At 32.7% G+C, this 23,977-nt stretch overlaps 3 protein-coding genes and 1 non-coding gene across 5 annotated transcripts; 2 read left to right on the forward strand and 2 right to left on the reverse strand.

Moving 5' to 3' along the window:
- Positions 1-538: 538 nt before the first annotated feature.
- Positions 539-3,013, reverse strand: LOC140920060 (uncharacterized). Its single transcript, XM_073367374.1, has 3 exons — positions 2,193-3,013; positions 1,695-1,851; positions 539-1,114 (listed from the first exon to the last, which is right to left on the reverse strand). Exons 1-3 carry the CDS (start codon positions 3,011-3,013, stop codon positions 539-541), a joined length of 1,554 nt encoding a protein of 517 aa, XP_073223475.1.
- A 1,222-nt stretch (positions 3,014-4,235) lies between these two features.
- On the forward strand, positions 4,236-4,340 carry LOC113784430 (small nucleolar RNA R71). Its single transcript, XR_003470483.1, has one exon. It is a non-coding gene; the product is annotated as a small nucleolar RNA R71 (small nucleolar RNA).
- A 10,988-nt stretch (positions 4,341-15,328) lies between these two features.
- Positions 15,329-17,982, forward strand: LOC101494450 (protein trichome birefringence-like 36). 2 transcript variants are annotated; one of them, XM_004514664.4, is made up of 5 exons: positions 15,329-15,809; positions 16,436-16,607; positions 16,690-16,871; positions 17,078-17,236; positions 17,528-17,982. In XM_004514664.4, the coding sequence occupies exons 1-5, from the start codon at positions 15,460-15,462 to the stop codon at positions 17,829-17,831; spliced, it is 1,167 nt and encodes a 388-aa protein (XP_004514721.1). In that variant the 5' UTR covers positions 15,329-15,459; the 3' UTR covers positions 17,832-17,982. The 2 variants fall into 2 exon arrangements, with proteins under 2 accessions (XP_004514721.1, XP_073223758.1); XM_073367657.1 differs by lacking the exon at positions 15,329-15,809 and adding an exon at positions 16,019-16,041.
- A 630-nt stretch (positions 17,983-18,612) lies between these two features.
- On the reverse strand, positions 18,613-23,462 carry LOC101494143 (lipoyl synthase 1, chloroplastic). Its single transcript, XM_004514663.4, has 7 exons — positions 22,848-23,462; positions 21,926-22,089; positions 20,931-21,021; positions 20,663-20,820; positions 19,634-19,805; positions 19,287-19,397; positions 18,613-19,054 (listed from the first exon to the last, which is right to left on the reverse strand). Exons 1-7 carry the CDS (start codon positions 23,220-23,222, stop codon positions 18,968-18,970), a joined length of 1,158 nt encoding a protein of 385 aa, XP_004514720.1. The 5' UTR covers positions 23,223-23,462; the 3' UTR covers positions 18,613-18,967.
- Positions 23,463-23,977: the final 515 nt, after the last annotated feature.

Genomic DNA, 23,977 nt, shown 5'->3' on the forward strand with positions numbered 1-23,977 from the left:
GCTTTATGTTCGAGCTTAACTAGGATGTGACAAGACTTTCCTAGATCAACTTGTAAGGAGTCATACCAATAGGAGTCTTGTATGTTGTACGGTAAGCCCAAAGTGCATCATCTAGATTTACGGGCTAGTCCTTCCTTGACATAGAGACCGTTTTCTCGAGAATGCTCTTAATCTCCCTATTGGAAATTTCTACCTGTCCGCTAGTTTGAGGGTGATATGATGTGGAAATTTTTTGCTTCACTCCATACTTTTTTTAGCAAGCCTTCAAACTGTTTAGCTATGAAATGAGAGCCTCCATCACTAATAACCACCCTTGGCACACCAAACCTGGGAGATATTATCTTTTTGAAGAGCTTAATCACTACCTTAACATCATTTGTTAGGGCAGCAACAGCTTTAATCCACTTGGACACGTAATCCACTGCTACAAGGATGTATTGATTTCCAAGAGACGGGGGAAAGGGTCCCGTTAAAATCATCTCCCCAAACATCGAAGATTTCAACTTCGAGGATATTGTTCAAAGGCATCTCATTTTTTTTATATGTTTTTCGTACGCTGGCATTGATCGCATTGAAGCACAAATCGATGCATGTCTTTGAAGAGTGTGGGCCAATAGAAACCTGCTTGAAGTATCTTTGTTGCAGTTTTTGAGGAACTAGTATGTTTGCCGTAGGCGGAGGAATGACAGTGAAACATGATGCTTTCCATTTCTTCTTCCGGGACATATCTTCTGAAAACTCCATCAGCCCCTCCCTTAAAAAGCAGAGGTTCATCCCAATAATAATGTTTAAGATACGAGAAAAACTTCTTCTTTTGTTGATAGTTCAAATCTGGGGGTAATATTCCATCTGCTAGGTAATTCACAAAATCAGCATACCATGGTGCTTCTATTTGTGCAAGAGCAAACAATTTATCATCAGGAAATGAATCATCCAGGGGCAACTCATTTTCATTTTTTTCATGCAGCCTTGAGAGATGATCGGCCACCACATTTTCAATCCTCTTCTTGTCTCGAATTTCTAGATCAAACTCTTGGAGAAGTAGTATCCGTCGGATAAACCTCGACTTAGCATATTTATTGCTCAAGAAATATTTAATGGTTGCATGGTCTATCTAGACAATTATATTCGATCCCACCAGGTAGGAATAAAATTTGTCAATGGAAAACACTATTGCCAAAAGCTCTTTCTCGGTTGTGGCATAGTTAACTTGAGCTTCATCCAAAGTCCTATTGGCATAATAAATATCATGAACTTTCTTGTTTTTTCTCTACCCCAACACTGCACCTACAACAAAGTCGCTAGCATCGCACATGATTTCAAATAGAAGACTCCAATTAGGTGGTTGCATAATCGGGGCGAATATCAATGCTTCTTTTAACCTGCAAAATGACTCAAGACAAAATTCATCAAAGACAAAAGTTGCATCCTTTAGGAGCAGACTGATTAGAGGCTTAGAAATCTTAGAAAAAGCTTTAATGAATCGGCGGTAAAATCCTGCATGCACCAAGAAACTTCTCACTTCTTTTATGGAGGTGGGAGGTGACATTTTCTCTATTACCTCAATTTTTGCTTTGTCTACCTCAATACCTCGCTCGGACACCATATGTCCAAAGAAAAATTCCTTATCTAACCCTAAAGTGGCATTTCTCCCAATTTAACACAAGATTAACTTGTTCACAACTTTCAAGTACCTTTTCGAGATTGGCCAAACAATTATTAAAGCTAGATCCATACACAGAAAAATCATCCATGAATACTTCCATTATATTCTCAACAAAATCAGAAAAAATTGACATCATGCAACGTTGAAAGGTAGCAGGGGCATTGCACAAACCAAAAGGCATTCTCCTATAAGCATAAGTGCCACAAGTACAAGTGAACGTGGTTTTCTCTTGGTCGCTAGGATGAATGGGAATTTGAAAAAAAAACCAAAATAGCCATCGAAATAGCAAAAATGTGAATGCCATCTAAATAGCAAAAACCATAATGTTTTCCAATAAATGGGAGAGGAAAGTGATATTTATGAGTTGCTTTGTTCAATTTTTTGTAATCTATACACATTCTCCACCCCGTAACTATCCTAGTTGTAATGGATTCATTATTTTCATTTTTAACAACAGTGATACCCCCTATTTTGGAACTACTTGTACGGGACAAACCTATTTGCTATCGGAGATAGGGTAAATTACCCGACATGTAGGAGTTTAAGTACTTTTTTCATGTTAGGATTTAACCTCCTTTGATGCTCAATAGTATACCCAATAGCTTTTGGATACATCTTGAGGACTCCAAGCAATTTTTTAGTTTCTTCACCATTTAATTCATCACTTACAATGACAGGAAACGTAGAATTTTTGCCAAGGAATTCAAACCTGAGATTTGAGAGCAAAGGCTTAAGTTCTACCTGTGGAGCCTCTTTTGGGAGATTTGCTGAAGTTTCTGCTACTAATGCCTTAAAATTTAAGTTTGGAAGATGGGGATTTTCATCTAACAAGTTAGCATATGCATCAGCTTCCTTTTCCAAGTCTTCATGAGTTGTGCTTCCAATCAAGCATGCTTCAAGCCCATCTTGTGAGAGTGGTCCTAAAGGACACTCCTTAACACAATGATCACTCAAATCGACCCTGCAACAAGAATCTTCAAGAGAAGCACTTTTCATAAGGTTAGACAAATTAAGTTCAATTTTTTCATCACCTACATCGAAGACAAGCTTCCCATGTTTCACATCAATAACAGCTCCTGTTGTGGCTAGAAAAGGTCTCCCAAGAAGAATTGCGACTTGGGAGTCCTCTTCCATTTCCAACACCACAAAATCAGTCGGTATAAACAATTGTCCTACTTTGATAGGAACATCCTCTAATATTTCCATCGGATACTTGATAGATCGATCAGCTAGCTGTATGGAAATGTTTGTTGGCTTTAACTCACCCACATCAAGCTTCTTACAAACTGACAAATGCATGAGGCTTACACTAGCCCCAAGATCACACAAAGCACGTTCAAAACTCATATCCCCAATAACACAAGGAATTGAAAAACTTCCAGGTTTTAAAGTTTGGGAGCCAATTTATTTTGAATTATGGCACTACATTCCTCAATTGAAGCAACTGTCTCATTTTCATCAAGTTTTCTTTTGTTTGACAAAATTTATTTAAATATAATTTTTTCAAAAGTTCCAAAAACATTCTAAGTGATAACATTCAAAAGTTCCAAAAACATTCTACATTCCGGAATGTTTATATATAATTTTTTCAAAAGTTCCAAAAACATTCTACATTGCTCCTCAATTTTAGCCTTGGTGAATCTTTGGAGAAATGGTATGGGTGGTTTGTAAGGTGTTGGAGGCATATAAAGTTTTTCTTTTTCCTCATCTACCATCTCACTTGATGGTTGGGTTCTTTCACTCTCATCCCTAACATTCACATCCACATCATTACCATTGGGTTCCTCTAATTGTTTTCCATTTCTTAAGGTGACAGCATTTAATTGTCCCTTGGGGTTAGGTTCAGGCTACCCCGGGAATACACCAAGAGATCTAGAGGATGAAGCAACTTGTTGAGCCACTTGGGTGATTTGTGTTTCCAACATTTTATTGTGCTTAATTCATTGACTGATTTTGATTTTTAAACTCCTCGTTTTGTTTAGTTTGAGTTAGCACAAAATTTTTCCAACAAATTTTCTAAGCTAGACTTTTGGGGGTTGTTGAAAGACCTTGGTCGTTGGAAATCGGGAGGTCTAACCATTGGTTGGGGGATGGGATTAAGGGGAGGATTGAAAAATTTGGATGATTCCTCCACCCTTGATTATAAGTATTTGAAAAAGGGTCCTTTTTTGGTTGATTGTTAAGATAATTAAGTTGTTCATTACCCACCCCACCATTAACAAACATTCTGACTTGGCACTCAACAGCCATATGACCAATAATACCACAAATTTCACAAGGAGAAACATTTGGTGTCACATCATTTACATTTAATTTCTCAAAATTTTGAAACGATGCATCTACCTTAGAAGCAATATGATCTAATGCATCAACTTCATACCTGCCTCTTTTCTTCTGAGGAGATCGATCACTTGACCATTTGTAGTGGTTATGTGCCATGTCTTCAATTTGAGCACAGGCTTCTTCTATGTTCTTGCTCATCAATTCTCCTCTTGCAACAGTGTCTACCGTCATTCTTGTAGTGTATGAGAGTCCATTGTAGAATCTATGGAAAATTAACCATCTCTTCAGCCCATGATGAGGGCAAAATCTCAACATATCTTTGAAGCGCTCTCAAGCTTCATAGAGCGGTTTCCTTCCTTTTGAGAAAAACTTGTGCTTTGATTTCTCAATTGTGCAGTTTTGCTTGGGGGAAAATAGTTAGCAAGGAATGCTTGCTTTAATTGATCCCATGTGGTAATGGATTCGGAAGGCAATGAATGTAGCCAAGATCTAGCTCTATCCCTTAATGAAAAAGGGAAAAGTCTAATGGCATCATTGGTCGCTCCATTCATTTTCAAAGTATCACAATACTCTAAAAAAATAGACAAATGAAGGTTTGGGTCATTCATTGGAGTACCGCAGAATTGGTTTTGTTGTACCATAGATTTCAATGAAGGTTTCAATTCAAAATTGTTAGCCTCTACTAGCGGACGTGCAATACTCGAATGCGGTATCGTAGTATTGGAAGAGGCATAGTCTTGCAAGGTTTTATTTTTTAAATCTTTTTCTTGTTCAGAAATGTTTTTCTCTCTTCTTCTCCTATGGAAAAATCTTTCTATCTCGAGTATTGGTTGGAAAAGACTCCCAAGACTTCAAATTCTTTGCATTCACAAAGAGAAAAATAAGTTTAAAAAAATGAAATATTTTAGTCTAATCGGTATAGAAAAAGAGAATTAATATCAAAAACAAGGTCCCCGGTAACAGTGTCAAAAACTTGATAAGACCACAAGTGCACTGTATTATCGCGTAGTAAAAATTATCATTCCCACAAGGACTTTGTTATGAATACTAGTGTCTCTTTACTTTGATGATTAGCTAAAACAGTAAATGTTGATAATGATTTTTGGTTTAAAAGTCACAATAAAAATAAAGTCTTGGGATTGTAGTTTTCACTATGATGGATATAATAAAATTAACCTTCTATGAGTTATAGGTGTTAAACTCTTAAATATCAGATAAATAATTGTAACTAATGTTTTCTTTCAAAGAACAAAAGTGTATTTTAAACTAATTACCAACCTATTTTCATGATTGATGTATTAGCAAAATCCTTTAAGAGAATATATCTTTCATGATTTCAAAAGAACCAAAATCTATTTTCATGATTTGATTCTCTTGTCCAATCTTAGGGGTCAAATATCAAATCTACATTTCGATATATTATTTGATATCTAAATATGAATATGATTCTTATTAAGATTGGATTAAACGATGAACACCCATGACAAAAAGAAATAGAAATTGTTAGAGATCCAACATTGGAAATCCTACAATCCCAAGACAAGGAATATCTACTCACATATGATCATAGTAGAATCAAACCTTAAATGTAAAAAAATTGGAAATATAAAATAACAGAATAAAAAAAAATAACAAAACAAAATAGAAAACTAAATATTAATGAAACTATAAAAATTTCTAAGAGAAATACAAGATAAAAAGAAAGAGTAATAATAGATTGTGTGTATGAGTATGTGTCCCTAAAATTGAGTATTTTGGTCCTTTTACAGTTCTAGGTGCTTTCATGAGCTTTAATTATAAGAAACCATCAGAATTTGATAGAAGGAAAACAGTTCAGCAGAAAATGAATCATTTATGGACATAATGGCTATTATTGTCAGGCAGTAATAGGTGCAGATGCAGAAGATCAACAGATTAGGGCCATAATGGTCATTACTGTCAGGCAGTAATAGATGCAGCAACAAAAAATGAACAGATTATGGCCATAATGGTCATTACTGCCAGATAGTAATCCTTGCTGACTTGAATTGGCAAATTCTTATTTATTTATTTTTTTCGTTCATCCATTATGGTTGTAATGACTATTATGGCCAAGCAGTAATGTTTGTTGGAACTTGAATTTCTTTCATTTTCTTGATCATGATGCACCACTTGACTTCAAGGCTCTTTTGCTCCAAAAATCTTCACTTATTCCTTCACTTCTCCTTGCAATCAAAACAAAACAAAAAGGTAGTAAAAAAGCACTAAAATCGAATTAAAAACATCAAATTAGCCTATCAAATAAAGTTATAAAAATTGATAAATTCTAGCTTATAAAAAACCAACTTGGTTCCAACTTGTTCTAATTATTGCACACTTAATAAAGCCATTAGTCCAAACAATTTGTTCTCATAAAATACCTTTGTTAACATCAAATTAATAAGAGGAAAAAAAACTTGGTTCTAATAATCTCCCCATTTTTGATGATGACAAAGTTGTATTTTTTTGTAACAATTTAGTGGCTTTTATTACTTGATTCCCCATTACTTAAGGCTTTCCCTAAGTCTAAGTAGTTTTACATTTCTTTTGTACCCACATGCATACACTTCCTCTCTCCACATAAAGATATCCAAAAAGAAATAGCTCTCAAATATCTTTCCCCCCCTTATGTAATAAGAAAAAAAGACTTTAAAGCTTTTTTCAACAGAACAGACAAAACATAAAATATATACTTATATGAGTCTAAACTAAAGTGATGTACTCTTTTTTGAAAAAATCTCTAATAAAGTGATGTTTAATTTCTATGTGTTTAGCTTTGGAAAGAAGGATTGTGTTCTTTGTTAGGAAAATAGCAGAAGTATTATCACATAATATGATAATGTTACTCTCAAGGATTTTGTAATCTTTCATTTGGTGTTTAATCTATAGTAGTTGAGAGCTACAGTCAGCTGCTGAATATACTCGACATATGATGTTGGCATTGCAATTGTGTTTTCTCTCTTACTTAACTAGGAGATAAAGTTTTCACAAAGAAATGTGAAATTTCCACTAGTGCTTTTTCTTTCAAGATTGTCTCCAGCATAGTCAACATCACAATAGCAACTTAATATGTACTTAGTAGACTTCTTTTAGAATAAGACAATGTTGGAAGTAGCTTTCAGGTATCTAAGGATCCTCTTAACACCTAAGCGGCCACAAACGCCAGCTGTATTGGGCCTCCTTTGTGGCAGCCTTTGCAGCCACAAATGCCACGTGCGCATTCCTTTGTGGCGGCCTTTGCAGCCACAAATGCCACTGGTCCCGTCTGCCTTTGTGACGGATTTGGCCCTCACAAAATTGATTTTTTGTGGCTGTAAAAGCCCTCACAAAATCCTTAAATATTTAACTGGATTTTGTGGCTGCCTAAGCCCTCACAAAATCACAATGTTGTGATTTTGTGAGGGCTTAGGCAGCCACAAAATCAAGTTAAATATTTAAAAATTTGTGAGGGCTTTTTCAGCCACAAATAAAGACCAATTTCAATTTTGACATTTGTGAGGGCTTTTTCGGTCACTAATTTGTGAGGGTTTTATTCGGCCACAAAATATTTATAAAGTTGGCCACAAAATGGTGTTTTTCTTGTAGTGTTTGGTCTTTTTTTGACAACTTCTCCCTTTTCATTTAACTTGTTTATGAAAACCCATTTGGTTTCAATAATGTTTTTCTTTGATCTGGGTATTTGGTCTCAAACATCATTCCTTTTAAATTCATTCAACTTTTGTTGCATTGCAACGATCCATCCATCATCTGTTAGTGCTTCATCAACAGAGGTAGGTTCAATTGATCATAGTAGACCTAATAAGGATATTTCCTTCAGTGATGATTTTGTTTTCAAGGGATCATTGTAATTTCGAATAATCAGAATTTCAGAATGGGATGACTTGTACTTCTATCCAGTTCTGACTTCTGAGTTATTTTGACTGCTTCTAAATTGGTCACATTCATCTTCTGATGTTTTTTCATCTTCCTTTGATTTAGTTGCATCATCTGATTGTTTAGGTTCTTTTGGTTTGTATGCATATGCTTCCTCTAGTTCTAGTAAATCTACAGTATCCTCAACTTGCCTTGACTTTTTAAGTTCAAGCTATTTGTCATCAAATTTAAGATGTATTGACTTCTTTAGAATTTGAGTTTCCCTATTAAACACTCTATAAGCTTTGGATCTTTCAGAGTATCCAAGGAAAGTACACTTTTGTGAGGGGGGCCAAACTTGCGAAGGTTGTTATTAGTGTTTAACATATAACAGATACAACTAAATTTCTTATAGTAAGAGATATTAGGCTTTTTACCCTTCCATAATTCATATGGTGCTCTATTCAATATTGGCCTGATTAAAATTATATTCTAAATGTAGCATGCATTGTTAATTGCCTATGTCCATAAATGTTTTGCAACATCCATCTCATTTAACATGCTTCTAGCCATTTCTTGAAGAGATCTATTCTTTCTTTCTACAACTCCATTTTGTTGTGGTGATCTTGGAGAAGAGAATGTTGTGTGAGATTCCACTCTCATAAAAAAAAAAACTTTCAAAGAACTTGTTTTCAAATTATCCTCCATGATCACTTCTAATTTTTATAACCCTAAGACATTTTTCATTCACTACTTGTTTGCAAAATGCAATAAACACTTTGTGGCAAGTCATCTTTATTTCTTAAGAATTTTACCCAAGTCTACCTAATGTAATCCTCTACTATTACAAAGCCATATTCTTTCTATTTACTGAGGCTATTTTCACTGGCCCGAAGAGATCTATATGTAAGAGCTCAATGGGTTTAGAGGTAGAGACTAAGTTCTTAGGGGTAAAGGAGTTCTTAGTTTGTTTTCCCTTTTGACATGTTTCACACATAATTTCAAATTTTTAGATAAGCTTAGGTAGACCTCTAACAAGTTGAAGTTTATTCAATTTTGAGATTAATCTTAGGTTTGCATGATCTAATCTTTTGTGCCAAATTAATTTTTCTTCATTTACTGACATGCGACACCTAACATTTTGTTTCTCTAGGCTAAAAAAATTTATCTTATATAGGTTATTTTGCCTCTGACCTGTAAAAAGTACAAATTCATATTTTTGACTAATTGTTTTGCATGATTTTTGATTAAATAATATATCATAGTTATTATCACTTAATTGACTAATACTTAATAAATTATGTTTAAGACCTTTGATAAACAAAACATCTTTAATAGAATGAGAGATGTCATTGCCAACTATGGCGTGTCCAATGATCTAGCATTTTTGCTTTCCTCCAAAAGTTATTGTGACTCCTTTGATCAAAGTTAGGTCTTGGAACATATAATTTCCCCTCTCATATGTCATGAGTATCCACTATCTAGGTACCATGACTGGTGTTTTAACTTGGCTAATGAGAATATCTTCAACATAGAGAATTTTGTTCTTAGGTACCCAAATTTGATTGAATCCTAGTTTGTTAGTCTTGAAAGGTGTCTTGTCTTTCCTTGTGTTTAACATGGGACAAGATATTTTGAAGTGGTCTTTCTTGGAGCAAACAAAACATAAGACATCAGGTTTGATAAGTTCAAACTTAGTTATTGTTTCTTGGTATCCTCTGAGTCCACATCCTCTGAAACAAGGTCTGAGTCTTCATACCCAATTTCATAGCCAATCTTCAGACCTAGTTATCAGAGGCAATCTTCAGACCTAACTTCAGAGCCAAACATCAGAGGCAGACTTTGTAACCTTTACAGGCACATTGCTTTCAGAGGCATATTTTTAGAGGCATACACATATGCTTTTGTGTTCCTCTGATCTCATCCTCAAGTCACTTCCTCTGGTTGCTTCCTCTAGTACCTTTATCTGATTTTCTTGTTCTAATTTATGCACACTTAACGAAACTATTAGTCCATATAAATTTTTCTCATAAAACACATTTGTTAACATCAAAATCAAAAGAGGAAAACCAACTTGATTCCAGCATTTATGGAATTTCACATTGAATTTTTTATGTTGCACGTTTTGGGGAACTACTACAACAATGAAAGCCAAAGAAAATATGTGTGTATTTTATGAGAATCCCCATAACCAACTCAAAGTGTCATCTTACCAAGGCTTCAAAAGAGTGAGAAGATTTGAGAATGATTTCAAATAAGTTTTCGAATGAGCTCATGCAATACACAAAGCTATAAATAATTCTCATGGATTATGAAATGAACATTCTCACGATAAACACAATTATTGTCCTCACAAAGCATCTTTACATAGTGATATAAGGACAAGAAACTACTTTTGAAAAGGAATATTTTTGAATTACTTTAACGAACTTATCATTTATTAATATGAATATTTGTTACAAGATAACATTCTCCTTTTCCAAATATGAATGCTAGCTTAAATGTACAAGGATACTACACTTACATTGTGCCAACGTTATTCATCAAGGTTTCATGAACCAATGAAAATCAAACAAGGCAATGTCTTAGTTCAAAAGTCAAGAGTAATAGTCAGCACAACGTTTGAAACAAATAGAATTGTCATAATCACCATTTGATACCTTGGGAAATATGTCTAATAGACCTATTATGAGTTCAAAATATCACAAGATCAATAAGTAAAAAGTCAAAGAACATATTTATAGAGGAGTCTAAAAAGGAACCCTATTATTTACTATATCAATCATTCAAGAGAAATATTTTTAAATCTTCAAGAGAACATATTCATGAAGAACATGCTCAGTACATTCATAGAAATCAACAAAAATACAAATAACATATTTAATGAAGAAATCTTAGAAGGAATAGTTCACTTTTACTACATCATTTATTGAAGTGAATGTTGTTGCTAAATCGAGATAAAATTCTCATGATCTTATGTATATAGAATATTATAAAAGTTTGACATGATCCAATTAAAATACCAGCATTATTTCATATTTTATTTAGAACAATGGAAACTTTACAAACCAATCATACCAAAGGAACAAGGGTCCCACATTTTTTAGAACATTCCCATCCTTCTCCATTTGTTAAGTCACTAGAATAGAAAAATATACTTGCAAGGTGCAAAAGTGGTTTCGCACCTTTTATATATCTAAATACACTTTTCAAAAGTACTTTTAAGTGGCAAGGAAAAATAATTATGTTGACCCATATTTTTTACAAAGTTGAGACACAAAAATGAAAATATAATGACTCAAGGTGACATGGTGGTTAGTTTTTTATCCACAATGACTGTTTTTGAAGATGCTACGAAGGCCCACAATATCATCTAAAAATAGGAGGAATCTCAACACTTGAAGAGCAAGAGTCAAAATCAAGAATCATTATTTACTTGTTTTTGTTCAAGTTATCAAGTCTCTCTATTACTCTAGCTCAAAATATATTTGCGGATCAATACTCTAAGTGTGTTTTTATATCAATCACATTCATCTTAAGTTGTAACTACATCTCACAAATCTCTATAATATTCTTGTAACTTCCTCAAATTTCCTTTTAAGTTATATTAAGATAAAATCTTGTAAACCAGTTGAGGCTTAGAAAGTACATGTTGTAAGCTTGTTGAGAGTTGAGACTAAACAAATATAAGTTGTAAATATGTTAAGGCTAAGAACATACACATTGTAAGATCAAGATTGACCTAAAGTGAAAGTGTGGATTATAGAATGTTAGTCAAATACTATAGTAAAAATCTCACAGTTGCGAGGACTAAACTAACCTACATTAGGTGAATCAGGATACTTCTTGTCTGTGATATCTCAAACTCTACTCTACTTTCAATATACACAAATTACACTACATCTACACTTGAGTATATTTGTTTAAGCATATTTATATACTTCAGAAATGTATTATTTAGTGCAAGATATAATTTCAAAAGAGTAACAAATCAAACCTTATTTCTTGTGATTATTATTTGCACTTCAATTTCTTCCTCTTAAATTTAGACTGAACCATAGTGAATAAATGCTCATAAGTTATTAATTTTGCATGAGTAGCATTTTCTTCTTTTGCCTCACCACTCCTGAAACCTAGAAGTTGCACTAACGAATAATATTTGCATTAAAATTGTAATCAGGAGTATGTTGTTGTCCTAACCTAGAACAAATTCAAATCACAGCATCAACAATTTAAAATCATAATAATTTACATATAAGACAAAAACATAAAACAACAAATGGAATGTTTACCATACACTATTATGCATAAGATCAATATTCATCAAGAGTTTTTATATTTTATTTTTTTATCAATACTAAATAAATAACCTAAGAAGATTTTGTAAAAAAGCTCTTTAGTAATAAAAGTTAGGAACATAAAAAACTCATCATAGACTTTAGTGATAATTGAGTATTTTCGTGGACCCTTGTTTTAATATATCAATTATTATTTGTGCGCAATTGCAAAACTAATATAGAAAAGACCTACATTATAATCTTACATTAATTGTGTGTTTAGTTCTGCGATGACAAAATTTAATTTTAATTATATAATTGATTTTAGTTAAAAGTAAATTGAATGTAACATAATTTATGTTTAGATATCTTAATTGAAAAGTGAATTTGAACAATTTGTGTTCTATGGATAGGTTGAATCATAATAACTTAATTTTGAGTGTGTGATTAATTATCAAAATGGTTTTGACTATTTATTTATTTTCATATTTTTATTTTATTTATATTTGGTTTATTTATTATATATTAATTTTATATTAAATAAAAATTATATACTCATGCATCATATTAATATCATTCAAAAAAATATTATGCTAATAACACAATTTTTTTTATACAAAACACTGTGTTTACTCAATTATAATTTTTTTTATGAACACATTGGATTTTTGAAAACTCACCGGCTTGCCGTAAAAGGAAACGAGAGAAAAAAAGTTAGGTGGGTTTGATGTAGTAACCCAACAAGAGAAGCACAATATATAACAGGACAAAGATACTAAAATAGAGATAAAGATTAGGAAAATTGATTTTCCATCGTGAAAGCTTGAGTGTGAAGTGAACTTAAGTTTGGAGATTCACTTTAATAGTGGTCAAACACCATTTTTTGCTAAACCAAATTACGTTTGACCGGTTTGAATGTTAGTTAGTCGCGCATACCTATGAAACCAAACGAGCCATAATTCTATTTGTTACTTAAAAAAATTAGAAGAAAATGTCATGACATGAAAATTAAATGTCGTGATCAGCGTATAAGGTATATTTCTAGTCTAGTAAATTTATCAATTAATTTATGCAATTAAATAGTTCTTAACAATCATCTCAAAATAAAATATAATTTTTCTCGAGATTTCACAGAATATCTTCTATAATTTCAATGTTTTCAAATTTATAAGATTATGTTTCAAATTTTTAACTCAATCATAACTCAAAAGCAAAATCTAAATATTTAATACATTTCTCAAAAGACTTTCTAAATTCAAAAGAGCTGCAAAATACATAACGACTCAACAGACTTTACCAAAGGGTCCTCGATCAAAGAGGTCTACCAAAAAAATGTGATTGAGACTTGAATCTACTAACAACTTGCTACTCAGCTGTATGCGAATCTGAATAAAATGAACAACATGAAGAAGTAAGTCACAAAGACGTAGTGAGAAGACAACAGCCACTACGAACTAGAAGGGAAATACAAAAAGGCACGAATAATTGTTTTACAATTTTGTGGCAATTATGTTAAACAATACTGCCTGAAATATAGATAACTTTCAAGTAAAGTATACACATGATAAAATTATTAAACTTATAATTTAGTCGTTCAGGTAGAAATATTTAAAATCCAATCCATACAGAAGTGAAATCAAAATAAGCAACCTTAAAAATATCATAGAAAATCAAATAGGTACAAACATAAATTTTTGGGAACCAAGAGACGGCTTCATCTCATTGATAACATTCTCCTCTTAAGGGTGACATTACTATTAAAGGCGGCTCCATCTAACGAATAGCCCTCTCTTCCCAATCTTGTAATGCATCACCACACATTAATTAGGGAGCTTACATCTCGTTGATAGTCCTCTCCTCCTAAGGATGACATCTCTCATAGGGACGGCTCCATCTAACGGTTAACTCTCCTCAATCAAAACGATGTAATTAGGTGCACTACCGTCGCTAACGATTTAATAATTATAACAACGATTTCTAAAATACATATTTAAAAATCATTTCATCATAACTCATTGAAAATATATTCAATTGTTCATCAATTCGATATTTAAATGTTTTATAACTCATAAATAAATCAAACTACAAATGTATTATATACAAAGACCATGAAAATATACATAAATGACGAAATCGAGATAAATTCAAATGTTGTATTTCCCTGATTTTTAAATAAATATTTTGACATAGAAATATGTGACAATGATTGTCGTCTACTCACAACTATGGAGAATCAACTAAGTTTATTCTCCAACAACTTCTAGAGTAGCAGGCACGACCTCATCTAACAAATCTTAGTATAAAAAATATTCGCAAGACTTTAGAAAAATTATTCTAAAGTTTAGCTAATTCTAGGAAATCATAAAATCCTTTAAATCTACTCCAAACACCAAAATAAGATTTTTAAATAAAACTACATTTTTCTAGAGATTCATTTTTAACATTAGAGTTATGTATTTATCTCAAAAATCTCAATAAACACGTTTCAAAGAATGAGTATTCTTCTCCTTCCTTAACTCACTAACTCTAACCCCAAAATTCTAACAAAGAGTATTTGTAAGAGTAGGAGAAATTATGTTTTTGGAGATGTTAAATTTATTTTAAAAGTTGAAGATTTACGTATATAATTTGTGTTGTCGAGTGAGAAAAAATAAAGAAAACAAAATAAATAAATAAATAAATAAAAATAAAGTCGAGGGTTGGTGTCGTAACCGTGAGAAAGAGAAGAAAAAAATGATAAAATAGAAAATAAAGGTGTGAAGTTTGGTTTGTTTATTTATTTATTATTATTATTATTATTATTTTTATTTTTATTTTTATTTTATTTTAAATACTGATTCGTGTCAGAAAATAAAAGAAAAAACAACGCATTTAGTAAAAGTACTACAATGTTAAAAGAAAAGTGAAAATGCCACCCAACATATCAACCAAAAACAAACCTACTTATTCCATTTTAAGGATAAATTTACTTATTATGAAAGAGAATACAAAGTGTCAGCAATATAGAAAAGGATTATACATATCCACTACTAGAGTGTCAGCAGTAGCTACATATATATATTTGAGATTATCGGTGACCGACCGTTTAGTCAAATTTTGATGGCCTTAGATTAAAATTTAGTATCTTGCATAATATATTAAAAATTAAAATTAATATATTTTTAATCAGTTCTATCGAGATCAAATGGCTGATACCCAATTACATCAATGCAGAGTTCCTAAATGCAAGGAATCCAAATTCCTATATGGTCCACACTCCACAGACCACAGTACTCCGCAAGTCATGCCTTGATGAAACACTTTACTTCTAACACCAACCCCTTCCATTCTACATAACCCTTCTCTACTTTAACACACTCCCCTATGCTTATTATGCTCTCTTCTAATTACATGGCAACACCAAAGACTCGTTTGCTTTTCTGTTTCTTGTTGTGCACCATTTTCCACTTCCAATTATCTCTTCAAGACCCACAAGATGAGGTTGGCTTTCTAGTTCAACCTGACTATGTTAATAACAATATGCTCCAAATGAAAAGAGATTCTAGGAAGAGATGTGACTTTTCTGTTGGAAAATGGGTTTATGATGAATCTTACCCTCTTTATGATCCTAACTGCCCCTATCTAAGCACTGCAGTTGCTTGTCAAATAAATGGGAGGCCTGATTCTGATTATGAAAAGTGGAAGTGGAGGCCAAATGATTGTTCCATCCCAAGGTGAATTCACATTGCCACCCTTTTGTTTTCTTCTATAAAATATATACACTCATCTACTCAATATTTATTTTTCAAATTTTTTTATATTTAGTATAAAGTTAAATATATTTTCCTCACTATAAATATATCAAATTTTGCTTTCAGTTTCTACCAAAATTTCCTTCAAACTTTTGCCTCTCACATAATTTCTGTTACCAATTTTAGTGACACCAGTCTTACAAAAGAATACATGGTATGGCACTCTTGTCACTTTTTGCTTTTGTCTGTAATTATTATTTGTCAGATGAGTTAAGTCTTATGGACTGTCATTTTTTATTTATGTCAGTGTCATTTGTTAATCAACTTTAAACATGGGAATGAAAAATGGGATTTTACAATGTCAAAGATGTTTGTGAGATCGGACATGGAAAAAAAAAAACTTGCTCACTCCAACTCTTCATTGATCTCAATGTTTTTTAACCCCTTATGTATTCTCCTACTTGTGAAACTTACATAGTCAAGGGTTATTGTAATTAGTAGGAATATGGAAAGCTTGTGCATAAGGAGTTTGTAAATTAATTTCAACAGTTTGGTGTGAACAAAACTCCTTCTTATAAACTTAACTTGGTTGTTGATTACATTTACAGGTTTGATGCACTAAGGTTTCTTGGAAAAATGAGAAGGAAGAGAATAATGTTGGTAGGTGATTCAATAATGAGAAATCAGTGGGAATCTTTAGTTTGCTTAGTGCAAGGTGTAATACCAACTGGTAGAAAAAGGGTGACATATAACGGACCTGCAATGGCCTTCCATGCTATGGTAACAAGACATAATTAATTCATCAAACATATTTGCTTTTCTTTCTCTGTAAAATGTTTGACCTCATAATTTTCTCTTGAAGGATTTTGATACATCAATTGAGTTTTACTGGGCACCACTGCTAGTAGAATTGAAGAAAAGTCCAGAAAATAAGAGAGTTTTACATTTGGATTTGATTGAAGAAAATGCAAAATCTTGGAGAGGAGTTGATATCCTTATCTTTGATTCAGCTCATTGGTGGGCTCACTCCGATCAAACAAGCTCGTAAGAAAGATTCCTCATCTTTTAATATTCCACTTGAATTCACACTATTCCATTTCCTCCATTTAATCTTAAATTCTCAGCTATGAAGCACCGATACAAACACAGACACGAACACAGATATCAGACATGCCTACAATATGAAGTGTCGGTACTACATGATTCAATAAATTTTTTACATTTATTTGCTTTTTACTTGAATAACACAGGTGGGATTACTACATGGAAGGAAATAATCTGATAAGAAACATGAATCCTATGGTTGCTTATCAAAAAGGACTCAATACATGGGCAAGGTGGGTGGATCTAAATCTAGACCCTCAAAGAACCAAAGTCATTTTCAGAAGCATTTCACCTAGGCATAACAGGTGCAATCTATTTTTATATTCCTAAAACCTTTTCTTTTTTTTTTTTTTTTTATCTTTTTCTGACTTGGTGGAGTCGGCTACATAGATCAAACAACATCGTTATATAATTATTATATCATTAATCAAGTTTATAGTCAAACTATTGAATTTAAATCTTTCTTAATAGTTTCTCGCTTAAAGTTTTCTGTCTTCCACTGCCTCTAGAGATCAGGCGCTCCTTCGGTTTCACAATACACAAGAGCCTGTAACTTTTATTCTTACTTCACTCACACACTTGGGTTTCACATGCAGGGAAAATGGTTGGAAATGCTACAATCAGAAGCAGCCTCTACCATTTTTCAGCCTCCAAAAACATGCTTCTGAACCTATGGTTGTACTCAAAGGAGTGCTGAAGAGAATGAGGTTTCCAGTATACCTGCAAGATATTACAACAATGACTGCCTTACGCGGAGATGGACATCCTTCAGTCTATAGGAAGGCAATAAACCAAGATGAGAAACAAAAACAAGGAAAAAATCATTCCTCCGATTGCAGTCATTGGTGCCTCCCTGGAGTGCCTGATATTTGGAATGAGATGTTCAGTGCATTGTTTTGACTAAGAAATGTAAACAACTGCTTTACATTAGGATTTATTATATTGTCTTTTGAGTTTAGTACTCCTACAAGTACATTGTTGTTTGCTGTTCTATTTATAATTAATTCAGCATTGAATATATTTTTATTTCCAATAAAATTACAATTTTCAAGGTTAGTTAGTACATAAATTTATTCAATTTTAGTTTTTATTTTGAAGACTTTTTACAAATATGGACGTAATTAGTCATTCTAGGAACTAAAAAAAATAGTCTCCACAATAGCAAAATAAGGACTAAACAAAGAAGAAGAAATAATGAGATTTCAGAAAATTTTACACTTCCAGAAGTTAGTTTATGATAAAATGACACTTTCAAAAGTCATCTTCCAATAAAATGCCGAAAAATGGGGATGAACATTTGCCTAAAAAGCAAACAACAAATCTAACACTTCTCGGTCAAGTGTAAAGGAATTTGGTTCCTCTTAAGTGAAGTCATCATGAGAAAAAAAATTAAAAGTAATTGGTGTTGACTACTATACCTCTTTATATGGGTCTATCCAGCTCAATTCGAATTAAATCGAGAAAAGAAAAGCAAACAGAATTTACATTAAAAAACATTATAAATAGGCGCATGGGAGAGTGAAATTCTAAGCAGATGAGTGGAAGAACCAAATGGGGTGAAACATGATGGTTCAAAAAGAAGCTTTTGGGATAACGAAATTCTAAGCAGAGATTGAAATAATGATGTTGTTGGATAAAAGAAAAGTGACAGATATGCAAACCATGATAGAATGGAGAAAAGTAACAGCACAAATAACACTCCTCCTTTGATTAAAAAGTACATACAAGTAGTAATAAGTGACATAAATATTAAATAGTTATAACAGGTTATAAATTTAAGTCAATCCACTATTATCGTATGGAAAAAAAAAAACTATAAATTTCACATTATCATGTATGTGATAAATAATAAATTATGGATTAATTTAATAGAATTTCTCCCTGTAACAAATTGTTTCATATAAGTGACAAAAATCTGGATATCTTTGCTCCAAAGCAATAGAAGACACATGTAGTTAGCTAACCATCTTTCTGTGCAGCAATTGCACAAGCATCGTAAATCACATCATCTTTTGCTGTAATCACATAGTAAAGAGTTACAACAATGAGCCACTTGTATTCTTGGTCTTTTCTCTTACCATTGTCTTGACAAACAGCTCCCCAGCCCTGTACGAAGATCGTACCTGCACAACACAAATCACAATCAAAACAACGAAAGTTCAATGATGACAATATGATCGAACAATCTATCCATCAAGATGGTTTCATCCAAGAGAATAGTTAGAGGCACAATGCACATTGTTACTTTTAGTCCATTTAGGTTGTTTTGTCTTATCACATATGATTTGTATGCTAGTCATATACCAAAAGAACGGGTGCAATGATATTTTAAAGCAATTGTAACGAGCTGCTTACCAGTGGGCCGCTGGCTACATATCGAAAACCGATAGACTCTCCATATTCTTTCCAGAAAGCAAACTTCTCAGGCGTAACATACTCTTTGACTGTCAAGTGCAAAGGAGTCGGCTACAAAAATAACATTTTTGTTAAATTATTACAATCCAAAACAATGAATCAATAGAGTAGAAGACTAGAAAGGAGTATTCTCAACTGAGCCAAATATACATACAGTAGGCTATACAAAATAACATAGTAAGGACATGCGAATGATTAGCGTCATCGGTAACCATGGACTGAATTTTCTTTTCTAAGGTTATGAGAGGTGTGCAAGGGAAGCACCAAAGCACTTGAGATAAGCTAACCTGTAAATACTGACCAAGAGTCAGAATATCCACATTTATGGCCCTTAAATCCATCATTGTTTCCTTCACCTCGTCATCTGATTCTCCGAGGCCAAGCATTATTGAAGATTTTGTTATCATCCCCTCTTTGCTTAGTTTTGCATGGTTTAGAACTGACAAGGTTTGTTGGTACCTGCAACCATACTACACATAAGAAACAGAACCAATGATGATTCCGAATGGAGAAAAAGATTCCGACGAAAACAGAAGGTAAGTTTTAAATCATGTTCCCTGATACTAGTACTAGTAAAGTAATTGGACAAACCACAATCAACAGGATTTTATTACGACATTTCCTCCATCCTTTCCACCTGCCCCCATTTTTTTAGGGATATTGATATTGGAGAATGAGGTAACTGGAATTTATAACTAAAAAAATTAGAAATGAGTCTGAATTTTAGATAAATAGCGGAGCAGGAAAGATACAAAGAATTAGAAAATCCAATTCAAAGTTGAATAGAAGACCAATTTAAGAAAGAAAAGATGATATGCAAAACTAATTTTTGAATTTTGTTGTTGAACTGTTCATATTTTTTATAAGTAAAAGTCAAACTTGGCACTCTAGGATTTACAACACTCACTAACAATGCACACCAACCACTTACATTAGGCCCAAGTGGAGTTGAAGTTTTTATACATTTAGTCAGTGATATTTTATCTTCCTAAATCTTAATCTTCTCTTAGGTAATATGTTATCACTTTGTACAAAGGAGTTATCACATGCAAAGTGGTCCTTCTGAAAGATAACAATGCACAATGATGAAGTAAAATATCTTTATTATCATTTCATACATTACCAAGACAATGTTACCTTATGTTTTGGTAATGAATTTAAAAAAAATCCCATGGAAATACTTACTTTCCTACATATTTTTTCTAATTCGACTGCTGAAGACATTCTATTTTATAGTAGCTTTTATTTTACTTTTGAGTAAGTAGCAACATTTTAGGGTTCTCAAACAAAACAATTTGATCAGCAATGCAACTTACCCAGCCTTGGGATCTCTAACAATTCGTTGGAGCCGTTTGACCGTCTCAATGTTGTGCGCAAAGACATCTAATCCTGAGTGAACCAGAGTTTCTACAGCCTTAAGATCACCCCGAAAATCAGAGGTTAAACACTCAATCATGATCTCAGGTTTCATATTCTGCAAAAGTAATTAAAAAATATTAGGCCAGAACTTGTGTATGCTCACAATTTGCACTGTATAGCTTTTGTAAAATGCATCTTTAAACGGCAATCCATATATCAATGCACCTTCATAGCTTTCACAGTTTGTGCAAAATGCCCACTTCCTCCATCAGGTAGATCATCACGATCCACACTTGTTATGACAATATAATCCACACTGAAAAATCGGGAACTTGTAATTAGATGCCAGAATGTTCATATGAAGAATGTCATATGGCCAAGGTCTATGTAAGAATTGCACGTCGCACATGTGTGTGTGTGCGCGAACAGAATGAAACAACGACCATTCAGATGATTTCGTCAGTGCTTATCTGATTCTTATTTTCATCAGTATCATACAAACAACTAAAATATGTTTGAAAAAATTGTGTATCTGAAACAAAAACCCATGTTAGATTTGTATTGTAATTTCCTAAAATCATTCACTTGTTGACCTATTAAAAGGCATAAACCCTTTAGCTTATTTCAGAGTCAATCAGTTTTTATAGAAGTAGAATTGTTGGACTGTGTAAAGGCCTTATTGCAGAGTAGGCAAAATATATCTCAAGATAAGACAAAGATTTGAAAAGCAAAAGCTAGATCTCGAGTCTTGAAAAATGGCTAGATCAGGTAAAATAAGTCAAGACTTCGTCTTATTAGGTCTCTGTCGGGCCCGTTTAAGACAACTTGTTTGGATGAACAACCTAATTAATTTCTTTTAGCATAAGCGTTTATTATATAAGAGCTTATGTATAAGCTATTTCTATAACAAAAGATAAACTAAAGTCAAACTGTTATCATATATGATTCAAGTTGTTTTCATAAGCTATCTTTGAGAGCTTATGGAAATAAGCTAAAAAAGGCTTAAAGATGTTATAAGTTGTTTCCATAACGTCTTCCAAATAGTCTCACAAGTGCATATCTCAATAAATAAGTTCACATAAGTCAATCCAAACAGACCCAACTATGGTTTGCTTATTTTCTACTCCTACACTTGAATGAATCAGTTGTCCGTGTGCAGATCGTTAATTCATGTTGCAACATAAACATCAGCATAACATATTAACATGTAATATACGCACCCCCAACTGGCAATGGCCTTTGCGGTATTTTCCGGTTCCATTGGATCAGGAGGTGCTGGGTTTCTGCTGGTCTTCACAGCACAAAATCTACATCCACGAGTGCAAGTATCCCCAAGAACCATGATTGTAGCAGTTGCAATACCATCATCGCCTCCATTCCAACACTGTCCATCAGAATTTAAAGGTCAAAACTATTTATACTAGAAACATATAAATAACATTTGTCACTAATTACATTTAAATAGTTTTGTTTCTGTTTTGATTCGGAAAGCTATTTCTTTCGCATGTTGGATTACATATTGAGTCTAATCATGTTACACAAGAGGATTGCTGTCTAAAGCTCCCACCTAAGCTACGAAGAATTGGAGCAAAATAAAAAAAAAAATGCGAAATTGTTTTATACTATACAACAGAGTGCAAAGCTATGAGGTTCAAATACTCCAAAATGGGAGAAGTATCTGTCAGAAATACCTCCAGATACGTCTATGTCGTATTGTGCCGTGTCAGTAACTCCGCACTACATACCCGGACTTCATTGGTGCAAAGTAATGCGAAATATATGATTTAATTAAAACCAATCATAGCATATAGCTATAATAAAATAGTATTAACCAAAACCAGTGCAGGTTCTCTATGTCACTGGTAATCCACAAATCTACCCACCACTGTTTCCCTAAATTACTTTCTGAGCAAACCATCACAGAAAAAACTAATAAGATGAGTGGCAATTCCACTGAAAGGGCAAGATACAAAAAGCCTACATGAAGCAACTACCTTTGTCAAAAATCAAATTTTAAATCAACCCACTAATCAAACTCAAATGTTTCAACAAACCCATTTCATCAAAAACCAAAATGTCAATAAAAAAAAAAAAGCAACTACTTAAATAAAAGTTACAAAAAGAAAGAAAAAATAATAGAACCTCTCCTATATTGGGACACTGTGCTTCTTCACAAACAGTGTTGAGCTTCAACTGAGAAATTGATTCCTTAATTTGAGAGAACCTTTCACCTTGAGGAGCTTTCTGTCTCAACCACTCCGGCTTCTTCACGTTCGGGTCTCTCCCTGTGAATGGACCCAACCCACCTGGGTAGGGTCCACTATTCTTGTCCGATTCCATAAGCTTCGCGACCGCCGAGAGGGGCAGAGGTTGTTGTGCGGAAGGGGACAACGATGGATCCTTGGCCTCGCATCGAACTGTGAAAGTTGAAGTAAAAGAGGAAGATTTAATGGTTCTTGGAAATGGGATTGAGGAGAAGGAGAAAGAACAAGGTTGGAATAGTGATTGATGATACATTGGTTGTTTATTATTATAATAAAGGAGAAGAAAAAAGAGAGAAAACTAGAAGGTATGTTGCATGGTTGAAATGAAATGTGAATTGCAGTTGTAGGACGGAGAAGAGTGTGACCCAAACTTTGATTCCTCCGTCCGTTCGAATCGAAGGTGCTTTATTGCTTTTGGCAGCTCAACTACCATCAAAACATGCTCCCTTTAAAAAAAAAAGGATTTGGGACTGACTCTTAGAAAAAATAACTCAATTTTTAAAATTTAGTTCAATTTTTAATAAATATTAAATTTCATCGTCCAATTCGTTTAATTTTATTAAGAAAATATAACAGAGTATTTATTGTGTCTGTTTGTTCTTAAAAATAATTTTATCTTTTTGGTATTATATTTTTAAAAAGAATTTTAAAAATAAAATTAAAAATTAAAAATTTACTTAAATAGTTTTTTTAAGATATTATTTTAAGTATTTAATCTACTGGTTACAATTATTTTTATATAATGAGATTTTAAAAAATGATTAAAATGAAAAACTATTTTGAGAAATTTTTCGTAATTTTTTTTTTTTTGAAAGATACATATTTTAAAAAAGATAAAATTTTTATAATATTAAAATCTCTAATAATGAGTATTTAAATTATTGAATATCAAAATTACTTTTTTTAATCGATAACAATTGAGTCTAAAACAATTTCTACTATTTTTAAGTAAGTTCTCATAAAAAAAAAATTAAAAATATAAAGTTAAAATAACTTTTAAAAAAATCT

This window comes from Cicer arietinum, chromosome 4 (assembly GCF_000331145.2).
Source record: "Cicer arietinum cultivar CDC Frontier isolate Library 1 chromosome 4, Cicar.CDCFrontier_v2.0, whole genome shotgun sequence".
Lineage (NCBI taxonomy): Eukaryota > Viridiplantae > Streptophyta > Magnoliopsida > Fabales > Fabaceae > Cicer > Cicer arietinum.